The sequence below is a fragment of the Pseudochaenichthys georgianus genome, chromosome 12 (assembly GCF_902827115.2).
Source record: "Pseudochaenichthys georgianus chromosome 12, fPseGeo1.2, whole genome shotgun sequence".
Taxonomy (NCBI): Eukaryota; Metazoa; Chordata; class Actinopteri; order Perciformes; family Channichthyidae; genus Pseudochaenichthys; species Pseudochaenichthys georgianus.
In genome coordinates, this window is record NC_047514.1 from 17,346,670 (window position 1) to 17,363,611 (window position 16,942).

Below are 16,942 nucleotides of genomic sequence, written 5' to 3' on the forward strand. Positions count from 1 at the left end.
AAGCATTTTGATTGGCCTCCATAGTTTGGGAGCAGTGATTGCTCGCCAAAGAGAGGCAATAAAAGCATGTGCACAGAAGCAAATTAAATAAGTGAATCAAATCAACTGAAATGCCTTTCAAAAGATTGTCGGAGGGTAATGTTTACTGAGAAAGCTGGAAATTGATTTTCTTGTTTGTTTGTGGTCTTTTAATTTTACGAGTACAACATAGTAAAACCTCAACTTTAATGCTGGTGACGTTACTCATTATTTAAAACTTGGTAGAGTTCTTGTCATACTTAAGTTTGCATCAGTAAGTAATGATTTACTAAGAGTTGATGTTTCTGAAATGTGAGGCTGGTGTAATTTAGCATGACAAGTAGCTAAACATATCTACTTAAGGTAATGGTTGTCATATGTGTATCCTTCTGAGGGCGTGCAGGGCAGAAAGTGGTTGTCTGCTGAGGAGGGAATGGTGTGACTCCCGCAGGAATGTCGACTCAGCTGGTCCCACCCTTCAGTGTCCCACAGTATACCGTTCAGGGTTATGAGAAGTGTGGAAAGGAGAGCCATAATTTGAAACCCACATCCAATAAAACATACAGTACAGTGCAAAATAATCACTTGCATGCTACAGTACATCGTGAGTAATGGCAAAGGTTTGCAAATCATGATGGAAATAACACAACAGAAACTGGCTGTTTAATTCTAGTTTAACAAGCTGTAGTTATTCTGCTGAAAGAAGTATGAGTAATACAATCATGAATATTTCAAATGTACTCGCAAACACTGGCCATTATTTATACAATATGTAATTCAGGATATTTTTTTGTAATGTTCAGTAAAGTTTTACATCAGCTGGCTAGTAGTTGTGGCTTGAACAGTCTGGATGACAATTAAAGAGTAAAACATGACTGTGGGTTTTCTAGCAGCACAAACAGGAATGTAACTGTCCAAACAATATTTCTTTTTAATCTGCATGAATTAAAATGTACTGTGTTCCCATTACTAGAGTTAAGGAGGTTGTGTGGCTCCGTAATCAGAGTTTTTACTTTGATTGTAAAACACTCTAGTCCAAGCTGAATCTGCTGTGGACCGTGCCAAGGACACCGCCGCCAGTAAAGTGGCTACTGGTCATTCTCAACCACTAAATGGCATGCTGCAATACTGCATACTGAGCATCTAGGCCAGTGCCCAGCGGATACTTGCATACTCTCTAGAAGCTTTATATGTAGAAATAGCATTTCATGTATTAGATTTGGCTGTTTGCTGCATATCAAGAAGGAGCTACTGCTGTTCCTCCTCACCAGTCATACTGTAGCTATTGCTTTCTTATATCTGTTGGATGCAGTTTGAACTAGTATCCATCTCTACAATACAATTCTGATATCCAATCAACAGTGGGAGACCTCTACTACCTTCAACTACAGTACCCCTTTGATACAGTTTTGCTACTTTCCTATCCTATTCATTACCTTTCCTCTCCATCCTAGAAAACAAACAGTTTGTCCTTGAATCAAATTCCATAAAGCTATTTCCCAGAATATACCCCTCCAGTCATTCCTTCTTTTCATTTCACTGCAGACTTTTACTGAAATTGCATCAATTCAACACTCATGCTTTTAGATTTTATAATACATTACAATGTGTGGAGTTATGGCATATTCCCCTGAAGACACACACACACTAATGTTGAATTAGGACAAGGGAACTCATTGAATTTGTTATTTTAAGGTTCATTTCAAATAAAAAATGAACCTTAAAATGACTATAGGTATTCTTTGTGGCCCCCGGGTGTATCCTTCCTGATGATGTATTCTGTAATGCGAACATGATCTAGTTTCTCCTAAAGGCGAAGTGGAACACTATGCTCAACAGTGAAATGTCTCAATTTGAGTACAATGTCTACTTATGTAATACCCATTGAACAAAAAGGAAAGCAAGTGATGAAATCGTATTGTATCTCCATCTTGATCGGGTTTTAGGTGATGGCTCTTTTTATCGCATGAAGTGATGCCTAAAATAAACTTTAGTGAGAATGTTTTGTCCTTACCATAGCTGTTCATTGATGAACAGTTATTTATTGTGATATACACTGTGTAGCATATTCCATTTCTATAACTATTATACCCAAGAATATTAGACTTGTACGGAAATAGAAATATTTATTTGATTATTTATTGATATTTTTCTCACCAATGTCACCAGGGAGGCTCCGTAGTGACTTGTAATGGCAGTCTTCTTTGATTTTTAAAGCACAAACTCTGCCATACAATCTGTGTCACTGCACATCTGTATGTGCTTCAGTCTACCCTATACTCGCATGAATTCAAACCAATTTGCTATTGTAAAGCTATCTAATATAATAAATCACTTTTTTATCCAAGCACACCATGTCAATAGTTGCCCATTACTGTATTAATGGTGTTCTTTGAAGAAGAATTGCCTTATCTTTTCCAAAGATTGAATCGCTAAAACACGTCAATTCTGGGTTTGTTTCCACGGACACAGTTACAGTAGGTTTAGGTAGAAATGTATTGGTACAACAAACTTAGAAATAAAAAAATAGCACAGACTCCCATTATTTTTGTTTTACTGTTGCATCCTTTGTGCTGTTTTATTAGAGCTGCGTTCATGTGTGTTGGAGGAGGTGCTCTGTAAGGAAGTCTGAAGGAAGGGGCGGATTCTTTTCGGCTGTGTACTTTCAAATTTTAGTGCACTCGAGCCGGTTTCTGAAACTTACCTACCCCACCTTTAAGTCATTCTTATCTTTTCTTAGCAGAACTGTCCTGCCTTAACGATGGCAGAGTTCAGTTCATGCCACGTTCTATATAAATGTTATGTAAGAAAAACATGTTATTTTAAAGCATACTGTGGTGGATGTGGTTACTGCTTTAGATTGAATGCATCAGTTAAAAGGCCAAAGAGTGTGTTTGCCAGGAATATTGTGAAGGCTTTGGAAATGTTATATGTGGAGTTTGGAGGTTTTGATTGTAGATTTGATGCTTCAGTGACTCCAAAGCTCCCAAATAGTACTTCAACTACCCATTAAGTCAATTTTCTCTCTCTCATCCCTCCCTGATGTTGTTGTGTATGATGCCCGCTGCCCCTGTCTCAGTCTGTGCAGCAGGTTATGATATATGTCTAATGGGCTTTGGGTTTCAGTGTAGCATGACACCTCCAGTAATCCTGCCCTTTCAGCTCCACTATTTCTGCCCTGCGCTACTCCATCAGGGCTCTCACTCCACAAAAAATTGGTATTTTATTGGAGGGAAAGTCTCCTTATCTTCCTTCCATCTACTACAGGCAGGGTTATCTGTGTGCTGAAGGAGAGTGGCAGTTAGAAATACATCTAAGTTACTGTTTCCAACATTTAAATACACACTGTGTATTTTTTCTGCACATTATTATTCATGAGTTATCCTGCATTTCTTGTGAAGTTTCTTTGAGAATAAGAATTATTTTATTGATTGACTAAGCATTTAACATTAAACAAAGCTGTCAAAAACAACCCTCATATCTACTTGTCACTGATGTAAATATTGACATTTTCTCTCTGTTCATTCTAGACTTGAGGAAGACATTTGACCAGGAACCTCTCGGGAAGGAAGTGTCCCTCGAACAGGAAGTGCTCCTTCAATGTCGCCCACCTGAAGGCATCCCAGCTGCTGAGGTAAGACTGAAAATACATTTCTCTGAGCCAGGGAACTGTAGTTATAAGGATAATTGTATTTTTTGTTTGAAAGGATTAGTTCTAATATGCACTCAAACATGTTCACCATAGAAACACAGGCAGTTGTGATTATCCAAACTAAGCCTGGTCAAAAGTTCTCGCCTCAAATCCAATAAACTGGTGCTTAGAAAAGAGGTTTATGTGAAGAGCTTCTCTGAATCTTTTTTTTTTTGTTTAGCTTCTGTTGAAATGTCCCCATCATTTCTGGTGTGTTTTTTTAGGTACAGTATATAATGGATAGGCTAAACTGTTTAACTCCCACATAATTGTTTGTACAGTATAGCATATATAGTCATTAGCATGTAATATATGTTTTGTTAGTGTGGTTCTGTTCTTTTATGATATAAAAGGTGGAAACTGTGTGGATAGCAGAATTTGCCTCCATTGTGAATGCCGTTTATAACAGAAGTTGTAATGAAATAACAAACTGAATAAATCTGACACAGTCCAGCGCACAGATAAGGAAGTATTTTCCACCACTACCAGGGCTATTAAAGCTGTTTTGGTATTTCCTGGACATCGGCCAGTCACTGGAATTTGGTCTGAGGGAGACACATTTTAATTATCTGCTGTAGGAGGGAAAACCAGTTGTATTGCTGTTACCTTAGTTCAGCCAATATCGCCTCCCTGCTCTACTTCCTTCCTGCCTTACAGTGGAGCGCTGTGGTAGCTGCATTTGAAAAGGCTCAGTTGAGATTGCAGGAACATAAATAGAGGATGAAAGGGTGGTTTGATGGGTGGGGTGGCTTTAGTGTATTTTTTTTTGAGTATGGGGTCTTGGGACTGAACTCTGTTAAGGCTTGTGATTGACCTGGAAAAGCCGAGTTAAGTGAGTGGAACTGCACAGCATTTATCCCCGCTGAAAGTGCTGACAGGCTAAATGGAGGAAAGTTTGGGACTGGCACTCGGCAGACTCTCCTTATACAATCAAGCTTCAGTCTGATAGTGTTGCTGTAACAGCCATTTAGTATTGGTGATTTTGCCGCCTGTCTGAGGCCTCTCTGTCAATCCTGGATTGGCTCAGTGCAGCTATTAAAGACTCAGCTTGAGTCCAATCATGACACATCTATGCTTTTTGAGATATAGAGTTGCTGTGGCAACCCAGATTTACAATGAATGGTAATTACTGTAGGAGGCTTGTCAACATTAATGGCGGTTTAACAGTACCTTTACCGGGTAAAGGTATGTATTTGAGTGCTGTCAAGGGAATTCAGTAGTGTTTTAAATATAAAGCCATCTATTCAACAAATAAGAGGAAGATTTAGGATATGATGTGTGGCAATCCACGTCTTAAAAAAAGAAACCAAGTATGAATGGATTACAATTCTCCCTGCATGTCCATATTCTCGCTGAGCGCAATGTTTGTTTTCTCTGTTTACATTTCCTTCTATGATCAAGTTGGATTTTGTGTGTGTACAAAGGAACTTTTTCAGCTCCTTTAATTACCCATACTTACCTAATGGCTACACAAAAGACAACAGTTCCTTTCCACAAGTTGTTTTTCCTCTTTTTTTCTCAGCTCAAACCCAGCTGTCTCAGTGGAAAAAAGGACAAAACTGAATGCTGCTTTTTCATCTGTGTTTGTCAGGCCTTTTCTCACACATGCCTGCAGTACAAAAAACGTAGGAAAAAGCAGACGGGCTAAGTCTGTGGTTACATATGAATCTGCAGCAATGTGTAGCAGCAGTTGAGAAGGGAACATCTGTCATATATCACCCTCTCAGAGACAAAAAATAATATAGGGGGGATGAGAGAGGCTGAGGGAGAGAAGCTGTTGAGGTTTGTTGGGGTTGGATCCAGTGGGCTGTTGTCAGGCCTCCAGTGGGCTGTCAGTCCGCTCTGTGGTTCCTGCAGGCTCTGCCTAGCGAGGAAGAGGCTGGCAGGATGGCAGGCTGTGGCTGAGCCATAAACCCGTACACTTACAGCACTTTTGTAAAATCATGTGGACTGGATGTGATGGACATTGTGCTGTGTGGCAGGGTTCAAAATTTCTTAAAGAAGCCAAGCTGCAACCACACAAAAACTCACATTGCAGCATTTCCACACGGATGTTCTTATGTTAGAGTACCATCAAGGGCATTGTCTGCTCAACTCAACTGAGCACTGAAAGTCTATTCTATCTATTAAATAGTTTTATCGTGGCTGACTGTCTGGCAAAAAGATATTTGCTGATGATGACCTGAAAGTTGACACATGCTTTTGTTGCCATCTCATTATAAACGTAAGAGTTTTTTTGATGAAAATCTCTCACTTTAGGTTTAATGACATTTCATGATTCAAATAGTGTTAAAGCTAACAATATAATATATAAATCATTGCAGGCTCCGACACTTTGGGGTTGTTAATATTTTTAATAAAGATCACTTTTGTTATGTTATGCTTTGATGCCACATTTATGCAGCTGTTTTAGACGATGAGTAAGCAAAATAACTTACCCACACACACACAAACTTTCACAGCGCGACGAAGCCCACGTTCTGGAGAATCAAAGTTAGTCAATCACAATTTGTTTTGATCTCAGATTACAAAGTGGAACTGCGCTACTTGATGTTATCCAGTGTCAGTCTTGTCTTCCCACTTTTAAGATGATTTACATTATAGGTTTTCACGATGGTTTACCACAGTAATGACGTTCTGTGACTCTATAAGTGGTTTTGAGTCTTTGTTGGCAGTTTGCAGCAGCTTTTGCACTGAAATCTAAACATTATGCTGAATAATCATGATTGTTTTGTGATGATGCAGCAGCGTTTCCTCACAGAAGTTATGAAAGAGTTCCATTCAGACATCTTAGAGGTTTTCATATTAGGAGTTGAGCCTGAAATATCCTGGCCCTTATTATTCACACTTGATACATTGGTTTTCTGGTGTGCAGATACTCCCTGAGACGTGTGATACACACAAACATGCAGTGTCATACACACACACACACACACACACACACACACACACACACACACACACACACACACACACACACACACACACACACACACACACACACACACACACACACACACACACACACACACACACACACACACACACACACACACACACACACACACACACACACTAAGAAAACAAGCAGCCTGCATTTATTTTGGCTCTCCTTGAGACCGTTACCAATGGAACTTCGGTCTCCGGCGCTTCGATGACTGAAATACTGAGAGTGAGGTTTCATAAATAGCACAAGGATTCAGTCATCTGAACCTCTTGTATGGTCTGAATACTTTAGATCCTCACCAGACTCCCTAAAAATCATTGTTACACTTTTCCATTGCCATGAATATTTGATAAATGTGAAATGAATAGCAGAAGGAAAATGTAACTGTTGAGACTATTCTAGGAAGGATAGGAGAGGGAGTGATTTGGCAGCAAAGGCTCAGTTTCTGTGTTACGTGGTCTCAGTTGCCGAGTGCTGCCCATAGATCGAGTAATAAAGGTAAAGATGGGAATGGAAGACTTTTCATCTGGCCAACACTGCTCATTCTTTTGAATACCTCCATGAAGCTCTTTAATCAACATCTTAAGGGCCTCTACAGAACTAAAAGTGGCCTCTTTTCATACTTAAGAACATGTGGCAGGCTCATAAAATGGACTTAAATCTCCTTTTGTGGAAAGAAATGTGCTTATTGTTCCTTCGTCTTTTCTTCTCCCATGCCCTCCATCTCCATCTCCACTTCAGTGCACTTGTCACAGCCCCGAGAGAAAGACAAGAGTTCAGAGGTGATGCAACACCGCAAGCTGCTGAGCCTGTTTCCATGGAAGCAGGATTTTAATTCAGGCATCTCCTCAGTCAGCCGAGGTCCTGCCGTGTTATCATGGGTAACAAGTCATTGATGCTCTGCAGGGAAGAGGCCCTGCTGCCATGATTAAGTCCATTGGCTTTACTGAGAAGAAAGCCAAGAAACACAAAGATCTTTACTTCACACTCCCTCATACAGAGAAGTGAGAAAACAATGTCCGATTAAATTAGACAGCTGGGACAGGAGCCAGCCCCAATTTCAACGGTTTCACATGCAGTATTATGAATCCATGGGGAAAGCAGATTTGCAATTATGCTCAAAGAATATTTTCTCAATTTTTGTTATTGACTTGAATGTGTCGATTATGACCATTACGTGTTATGTTAGATAATCTGATCTGGCAGGAATATCTTGACTGTGGAGCATTATGGAGATCCGGCATCCACCTTGACCACACATCAGACCATGTAAATGTCAGTGATTACTGTTGATTTTAGGTCCAGTTCCACATAACAGGCACAGTGGAGGCATAGCGCAAGCCCGTGAGGTCACCTTGTCAAAAAATAGCTGAGTGCTTCCTCCTAGTTGAAATGCTAGAGTGTAGTTATGAGAGGGCCCAGGAATGTCAAGAGTAACAACACTTCAGTGCCCAGTGAAACAGGAAGTGCATTTTCATTAAGGTTACCCATGGGAGAGAAAGTGTCAGGAGGCCAGACCAAATCCCTCTGGAAACTAACCAAAGATTGCCCTTCAGGCACTCACCTGTCAATCACTGTAGTTTCCACCTGCAAATGCTGTGATTTAATCTATTAGTCAAACATGTGTGAGCTGTGCACGTCACTGCCCTTCCTACTGTTACCTACAATGGGTCAGGCCTTAACAAACATTTACATGTATAACTTACGACTGGAATTTGTTTTCTTTCTGGGCATATGTATTTCATCGGACCACCTATGAGAAAGAGGAGAGAATATTCATGATGATAGGACAGGGATAAGAAGCACTGTTTAGGGCTCTAGAAGGATGCAAAAATGTTAACCTATACACAAAATCAAAACCAAAAAACGATACCACAAGGATACAAGACCAACACATGTCCTGAAATCCTCCTCGCCAGTCTTCATGTTTTGATGCACAAGCCTTCACCATTTTCACTTAAACACTTTCTTTGTTTAGTTGCAAAGGAAATAAAATGTGAAAGATCTAAATTGTCAAAGCAACCTTGAATCACAAGGAAGCTGAATTGCTCAATGTCAGGTGGTATTTTCAGTTAATGACATGAAAATGAGGGATTTCTCACTCGACATTTTTTTAAGCTGCTCAAGCAGAGATTGTGAATCAGTTCAAGCATTTTAATTCATATTTCTGAAGGTTGCATTTTATTCTAAGATAGTTCTGACCTCTCTCTGTGCACAAAAACCCTCTCCCTTGGGGGAGTTATCTATTGAGCTTTTTTAAAAGGCTAAAGGAAACTCTGAGAGACCAAGGACTCCAAGTACACAGAGTGTATCACACAGTTTTTCAGCTGGCAAAGCTGCAACCTTATTTTTTACTAGTTTATTATTTAATATTCCTCATACAATCACATGTGTTTCATGCTTCTCTGCAGCCAGATCATTGTCCACCCGCACTGGAGTTTATCCAAAGGGTCTGGCTTTACAAACTATGTTCAGTATTTTGGTGAAATCTTGTCCAATCATCATGATCAAAATATAATCAACTGTTTTGTGGACCAAGGATGAACTTTATACCCAAGATTACATCCTTTTTTTTATCCGCCCCTAAAAGGAGGACACAAACACAGTGGTAAAAACATAATCTCCCCCCATTTTTATGACTTTTGTGCTGTTGGCCGTGAGTCCTTCTCGGAATCATATTTTAAGCGGCATGTGCAAGAGAAAATGGAGAGAGCTGGGTTGCAGCAGTGAAGTGTCTGGCTGTGCTTAGAGCTAGTTTAAGAAATGACCGTTCTCCTTCAGCAGACTGTGGAGAGCTCTAGGCAGGACAGAGCTGGAGGATGTCATTACTCCTGGCTCAAGTCTCAGTGATCCGTCCTCTGCATGGACACCAACCACTCCAACTCCACCCCTGTTACCTAACCCCACCCTCTTTTCTTCACCCAACCCCCAACCCATTTCACCTCTTCCACATCCACCCTCAAAAACACACATACAGCCAAAGATACAAGCAATAAATACAGTCAGGCATAGACACAGTCTTCCACTCACACTTCGAGATATCACACCTTGCGTTTCAGCTTCTTAATATTTATACAGCTCACATTTCCATTATTGTCATGCAGGCAGATGCCGAGCATATGGCTTGTTGTCTCGTAGTGAATGATTGAATAATCAGTTTGTAACCTTTTGTGGCTCCCTCTCCAGGTGTGTCATTCAAGCCTGCGGCGGATATATCCTGAGAAAAAAGACAAATGAATAAATTGAATAGTTAGACTTCATGCGAAGGAGCAGTAGAGCTCATAATGACTTCTCTGTAGAGGAGTCTCACGCATTTCCGTGGAACATTTCTTTTCACACCCCTCTCCACCCCCACACTCGGCTGTACCTTCTATTTCTGACACAACAGCGATGAGTAATGAATGGTTATGATGAGTAATGAATGGTTATGCCTTGCACTGGTTCTTACCAAGTGAGTGGATTGTATACAGTGTGTTGTGTATATTGAGCTAATTGGTGTTGTGCTGGCACACCCTGACACATTCCACTCCATGGTTACAGCCCGGTCTGCAGCCTGTCATGTTTGCTAGTGGATGTGTGTCATAACCCGTCACCTGGCTGAGGATGTGGACCATCATATAGGCTCCCTCCAAAAACCTGAAAACTAAATGTTAATGCATCTGGTTTCATCTTTAAGAAATCATAACGTTATATAGCACCTTCCTTTGATAGGTCTTTTTTTAACCTTCATTATTACATTCAATACCATCCGATACATCAGTGTGTGCTTCTTCCGGAGCTCGAGATGACAAATCAGCCTCCTTTCAGTTGCATGTCTTTCTTCTTTGTTTACCTCTCAATGAAGTCTTTAACTTTTCCTACAAATTCATTGTCCTCTTCAAAACATTTCTCTGTAACGTTTTTCTCCACTCCCCGTCTTTATTCTGGTGTGTTTATTCTTGCCTCCTCCTCGTGTCATATTTGTTTTGGCATACTAGTGACCGTCCTCCTACTGATGGTACACCTGCTTTCCTTCTCACTCCTCAATCTGCTCTTTTCAGTTTTGTGCCTACCTGCCTTGCTTTTTGTCTGACTTTCTCATACGTTTAAGTTTTTCTCTTTCACTTGGCTGTCTCCCTCCAGACAGTAAGACGCCCTCTCTTTATGACAGCTGACATGTGGCAATTTCCCTTAGTTAATGACAAGAAATGTGCCAATTACCTCTCCGGATGTTTCACTGCCAATCAGACGCTAACGAGCTGTGAGTATCTGTGTGTGTGTGCAAGTTTGTGTCTGTGTGTGCATGTTTGAGTCTGTTGGCATGAGAGGAAGTTGGATGAATGCCATGTGAGATGTAGTCTTCTGCAACATTTCATCATTTGAAATCTTTTCACTGTGGTGTAGACATTGGCTTACCTTTTCATCTCTGGTTTTATTAATGAGTCCTAATTATAGTCGGTACAGAATAAATGATGGGTGAACTGTTACTCACTTTTGCTCTCTCACACACACACGTTCCCACTTCTGACATGAGTTTCTACCACTTTCTATCCCTCGTCACTCCGTCTTCCTTCCACCCCTCCATCTGTGCTGAAAAGCTCTTTTGTTAAATTTTTAATTACCTTCTCATATGAAAGTGCTCTTGACATCTGAACGCAGCACGTTTGGAGAGGCTGCCTCTGTGATTGGGGAACAATTGGATAACCACCTCTTTGTATCAGCTGTCAATCTCTTTTCACAGAAAATACCTTTTACTTACTAATGCTCGGTGCTCTGCACACGCTGAAAGGAGCTAAATAACAACATAATGATGTAAACAAAGCCCATTGTCTTTCATGTGTATCTTATTTGTACAATGTATTACATATTTAATATGAATAGTGACATTCTATCACAAACTAAATCACAAAATAATAATAATAATAATAATAATAATACATTTTATATTTAGGCGCCTTTCATGACACCAAGGACACCGTACGATTTAAAAAAAAAAAAATAAAAAAAAATAAAAAATAAAAAAAAATAAAAAAAAGCTAATAGGCAACAGAACAAGATAAAAACATAAACAGGAAATCATGGAGGAGACAGTCAAGTGGACACAAATGAAACATATAATGGGGAGCACAACAGTGAGTAAGCAAATTTGAACAGGTGGGTTTTTAATTGGGATTTGAATATGGTGGTTGTGTCTGACTGTCGGATGTGCGGGGGGAGGGAGTTCCAGAGTCTGGGAGCAGTGCAGCTAAAAGCCCGAGCACCCATGGTGACGAGGCGTGGGGTGGGGACGGTCAGCAGACCAGTAGAGGAGGAGCGGAGGGAGCGAGAGGGGGTGTACTCCAGAAGAAGGTCAGCCAGATAGGGGGGGGCCAGGTTATGTAGGGCTTTGTAAGTGAGCAGTAGGTTTTTGAAGTTGATACGGGATTGAACAGGGAGCCAGTGGAGTTGGATGAGGATGGGGGTGATGTGTTCGGAGGCCTTGGTGCCGGTGATGATCCGGGCTGCGGAGTTCTGTATGATTTGTAGTTTATTGATGAGCTTGGTGGGTATGCCTGAGAGGATGGCGTTACAGTAGTCGATGCGGGACGTGACAAATGCATTGACCAGGACTTCAGTGTTCGATTGAGAAAGGGATGGGCGGAGTCTGGAGATGTTGCGTATGTGGAAGAAGGCAGTCCCGGTGATGTTATTTATGTGAGGTGAAAATGAGAGGGAGCTGTCCAGGATGACACCAAGGCTCTTAACTTGGCCAGAGAAGGGGATGGAGTAGCCATCAATGATGAGGTTGGAGGCAGGGGAGGATGAGGTTTTGGAGAGGGTGGTTTTGGTGCCAACCAGCAGGGCTTCGGTTTTGCTGCCGTTGAGTTTTAGGAAGTTCCTGCTCATCCAGCTCCTGATGTCCTGGAGGCAGTTGGTGAGAGAGGTTGGGGGGTGGGCAGTGTTGGGTTTGCTGGAAATGTAGACCTGGGTATCGTCGGCGTAACAGTGGAAATGGACATCATGATGACGGAGGATAGTGCCAAGGGGGAGCAGGTAGACAATAAAGAGGAGTGGACCCAATACTGACCCCTGAGGAACACCATGTGAGACAGTGGAGCAGCTTGACCGGTGGGTGCTGAGACGGACATATTGTTCCCTGTCTGTGAGGTAGGACGAAAACCATGAGAGTGCAGTACCAGTGATCCCGATGTCCGCCAAAGGCCTCAATAATCCTCATACAATGAATACATTGCATCGACTATCCTTCCTGTAATCTGAATTCATCATAGTGAATAAAGATAAACATATTGCACCGTTATTTACCTTATGTATAATATGTGAATAAAAACAATACCGTTTATAATAAGAGGATCTTTATGAAAGATATTTTCAGTGTTCAGACCTCAAGGTCTGAAGCTACAGCTGAGTGAGTTATTACTGTATATACATCTAATATGGCTCCTCTCCCAAAGTCATGACAGATGTCTGACTGCCACTTTAGCAGGTGCCAAGGCAGATTTGTTGCACTACAATAAAAACAGAAGCCAACTTAATAGCAAATTAATTAAATGCCTAATTATATACAGCTATAATTTATGGAGAGGCTTTGATATAAATTCCTTGAGTAACCATTGCATAAATGTTTTGAGATTAAACACGGAATGAAGCAGATTACAAATCTCTTTCCCTAGTTGACACAGGACAGAGGGGCTGCTCGCTTTAAGATAAGGTTGTAAACATTGTTTATCTGGTAAATAAGGATGTCTAAAGAATTAACTCTTTCATTCCAAAAAAGAAAAACGATTAAGATCTAAAAAGTGTTTTGTGAAAAGGTGCATCGAGACTGAAAATAAAGTCAAATTATGGGAGCTTTCGATGTTAAAAATTAATTTGAAACATTTAGAATAATGTAAGTACACAATTTAACACAATTCATAACATAGGTTTAGTCATTTAATGCAGACATGTTACACATTACAACCATAAATAAAAAATGATTTAAAAACAGATTTATAAACATAGATGGTTTGTACCTTTGGTCACCTATCATACTGCATGTATCATTAACTGTGTGGTATTATAGCTAATTGAATCATGTCGTTTAAAATTAAATAAAGTTAGCGCCAATATAAACACCTGGTCGTTAGAGTTACACTTAAAAGTAGCATCATGAGGAATAAAGATGATGTCTAAAAACAGTTTCTGAGTGAGTGACAGATGTAATGCATACATCCCAATTTATGTCATGCAGCTTTATTGCATGGTGAGAGCGAGGTTTCATTTAAGCTACTAGATGTTATGCGTGAATCCCATCCTTTCCAGCTGCATGAGATTAAATCAGCTAATACATGTTTATGGAGAAAAACAATCATAAGCACCGAATATGCAGAGAATATACACCGCTGACAGAGGTTTACTGTATAGCTCTCCTGATATTGAGTTTACATCCAGTGTCTGTTAAGATGTCATGGGAATAGGTGTTGTATGAACTGCCCTGTGTTTGTGTTGTATTGAAGATTGGGAACGTAGAGTTTAGGTATGAAATAATTGTGTAGTATTAAAAATAGTTTCTTCTAGCTTCTCCTATGTTTTCCCACTGGATTAGAGAGCAGACAGCTGAGGTGTGACTCTGATGGCGTCTTTGATATCTGTCATCTCAAACAAACACAGATACTTGTGGAGCTGGTGATGCATGTAACTCAGTGCATGTCACAATCTGCCCATCTCTCCCTTTGAGAAAGTTCTATAATGCTGGTCTTACAATATGCCCAATGTGTTGTACGACTCTGCATCACTACATGCTGTTTTTTTTTTATCTAACAACAACAGTGAGCCTGCACACCGCTTTGTCTCGGCAGGCCTTATATCAGCTTATTGTCCCACTTTATTTTGAGATACTTTATCTTCCATGAGAAAGACCCTTTATAAACATTCCTACTTATCTTTGCCTGTACTGCTCCTTAGGGTCTTATCTCTTATCAGCCCTGCTCCTCATGGGATATCACAATACACAGGAAGTTAGCTTTTTGCCAGGCCTTCCCACCACTGGACAGCTCCTTTGAAGAAAACCAGAGAGCCAGCAAAGATTTGTGTTGCTGCAACGTGAGACAGCACTGCTATTCTTTTCCAAACCTTCATAATCTTTACACCTTTTGAAGAGAAAAAGGACCTTGGTAAATTACAGCAAAATAAAGGCTCCCTGTTCTGTGATAGCGCCAGGAGTTCAATATTTGTATCATTAGAGAAATGAAGTTCATCAGAAAAGGTCAGAGAACCTCTCAGCTTCAGGAATTTGACTGTCTAGTAAGACTGCTGTTTCTGTGGTGTTTTGTTCTACGGGGGAATAAAAAGAACATGATAGCCATTGACTTTTTGTAGCAGGAACTCTGAGACATAACTGCTCTAATTCTTGCGAACACTGGTACTTGGTAGTTTAGGCGGAAACAAGAAAAACAATAGCTGTTTGAACACTTTGCTGGGATTTTTTCTACACTTTTAATTGAGGTCAAAATGTCTTATTACAGCTACTGTTTGAAAGATGTTGCTGTTGCCTGTCTTTTCATGTTCTGCTCTCTTTTTCTTCTTAGGTGGAGTGGTTAAAGAACGAGGAAGTTATTGACCCTGCAGATGACAGAAACTTCTACATCACGATCGACCATAACCTGATCATCAAACAGGCCCGCCTTTCTGACACTGCCAACTACACTTGTGTTGCTAAGAACATCGTAGCCAAGAGACGCAGCACCACCGCCACAGTTATCGTCTATGGTAAAAACGACTAACTTAACATTGAAGACCAGTCAATGAGATCCAAAAACACATTTCCTCCTTACTGGCCACATGAGGGATCAGTAAAGTCAGACACTAGTGCAGAGGAAAAGTGTTGAATTACTATAAGAAGGCACCTCGACTCAAAATAAAACTTTCAAAGTCACTCTGCGTAAAGCAAATCCCTCTTTTTCCTGCGGCATGTTACATTCTCTCATTTTGTTTCTGCCGGAAGGTGTGCAAGGGATGGAAGATTAGTCATTTTACGAACTGTAAGCGAGGTGCTGATGTGGCTGAGCCATACTTAAAGGGACCCCCGCTGTGGTTTCACACAGACTCACCCACTGTTTCCCTAACATCAGCTAACATGACTGTTATTGTGCAGCCTGGAACTTTAATGCTTGCTGGAGGCTGTGCATATTCACACTGAGTAAAGAGGTGTTGCATGTGGATCGGTACACACACGAGACACAAGAGTGAACAGATGCTTGAAACTGATACATTCACCAGGGTTAAGTTTCAGATCTATACTTTTCTCATTACTTTTTCAGAACAATGTGGCTGGTGGGGATCAATGTAAGGGCGTTGTAGAAACACAAATTGTAAATCCAAGAAAGCCGATTTCAGGGACAAGGGTCGCTGTCTGTGCAAGGCTTTTCTGTCACTTACGCTTTCTATTAGGACTAAGTGGCAAAAAACTGCTTTGATGTCATCCTTGAGAGTACAGCAAGCCTCTGTGTCTGTAAGTTCTGTCTGCTTTTTTTTACCAAGCCAACAATGGGGTACTTGTCCTTTATGCACAGTTGTGCAGTATATAAAAGTACATTTGTACATCGATAAAGCAGCAAGGATATCCCTAAGGATAAGGGAGAGTTGTGTCTGATAATACCGATGAAAAAGTGAGAAGGACAGGCAATCTGTTTTTAGCCCAGTGATTTCCAGCTCAAACCTACTACAAGGACACTGGAAACAGGAGCACAAGCTGGCAGCAAAGGAGAACAAGAGGGAGAGAGGAGATAGATCCATAATCCACGGAGGAAAGAGAGCAGACAGTACAGAAATGTGGGGCTTTGGCAGTGTTCCTCTAGAGTCCAATATTTTGGGCTTCACTCATAAGCATGTCACATTTGAAAGTCGGAGGCTCCAAGGGGCCCAGTTCCACCATCTCAAATGCCACAGACTTGTTCTCAGCCACAAGCCCTCGTGTCACTCTGCACTGGATTTAGTCGCTGACAGAGATGAATGAGAGAGGGAAGGAAGGCATTAGGAGAAATCAGTGAATAGAAAATGTCGCTATCTGACCAGAATTTACTGTGTGACTGCATGGCAAAGTAACAGCCTGAGATATCAGGGTCAAATACACAAGAACTAAACAGTATACACATTTACAATGAGCAATGCAATTGTGTGTCGCTCAGTGCTTTTACTTAGCATTCCTGATTTTGTCTGTAAAAACGGTCTTTTATTATGTTGCCTATGTTTATTAATTTACGCATTTTATTGGTTTTGTTTCCTTTTTTTCCAACTTTTAATTTATTTTAGAAAATGTAATATAAATG

At 40.6% G+C, this 16,942-nt stretch overlaps 1 protein-coding gene across 3 annotated transcripts in view; it reads left to right on the plus strand.

Annotated features, from left to right (window-relative positions):
* unc5cb (unc-5 netrin receptor Cb) overlaps nt 1-16,942 on the plus strand; it is a 107,567-nt gene that overhangs the window by 70,033 nt on the left and 20,592 nt on the right. For all 3 annotated transcript variants that reach the window (XM_034096533.1, XM_034096534.1, XM_034096535.1), the window contains exons 4-5: nt 3,549-3,652; nt 15,203-15,383. In XM_034096533.1, the coding sequence (XP_033952424.1) occupies nt 3,549-3,652; nt 15,203-15,383 (285 nt within the window). The remainder of the gene's footprint in view (nt 1-3,548; nt 3,653-15,202; nt 15,384-16,942) is intronic.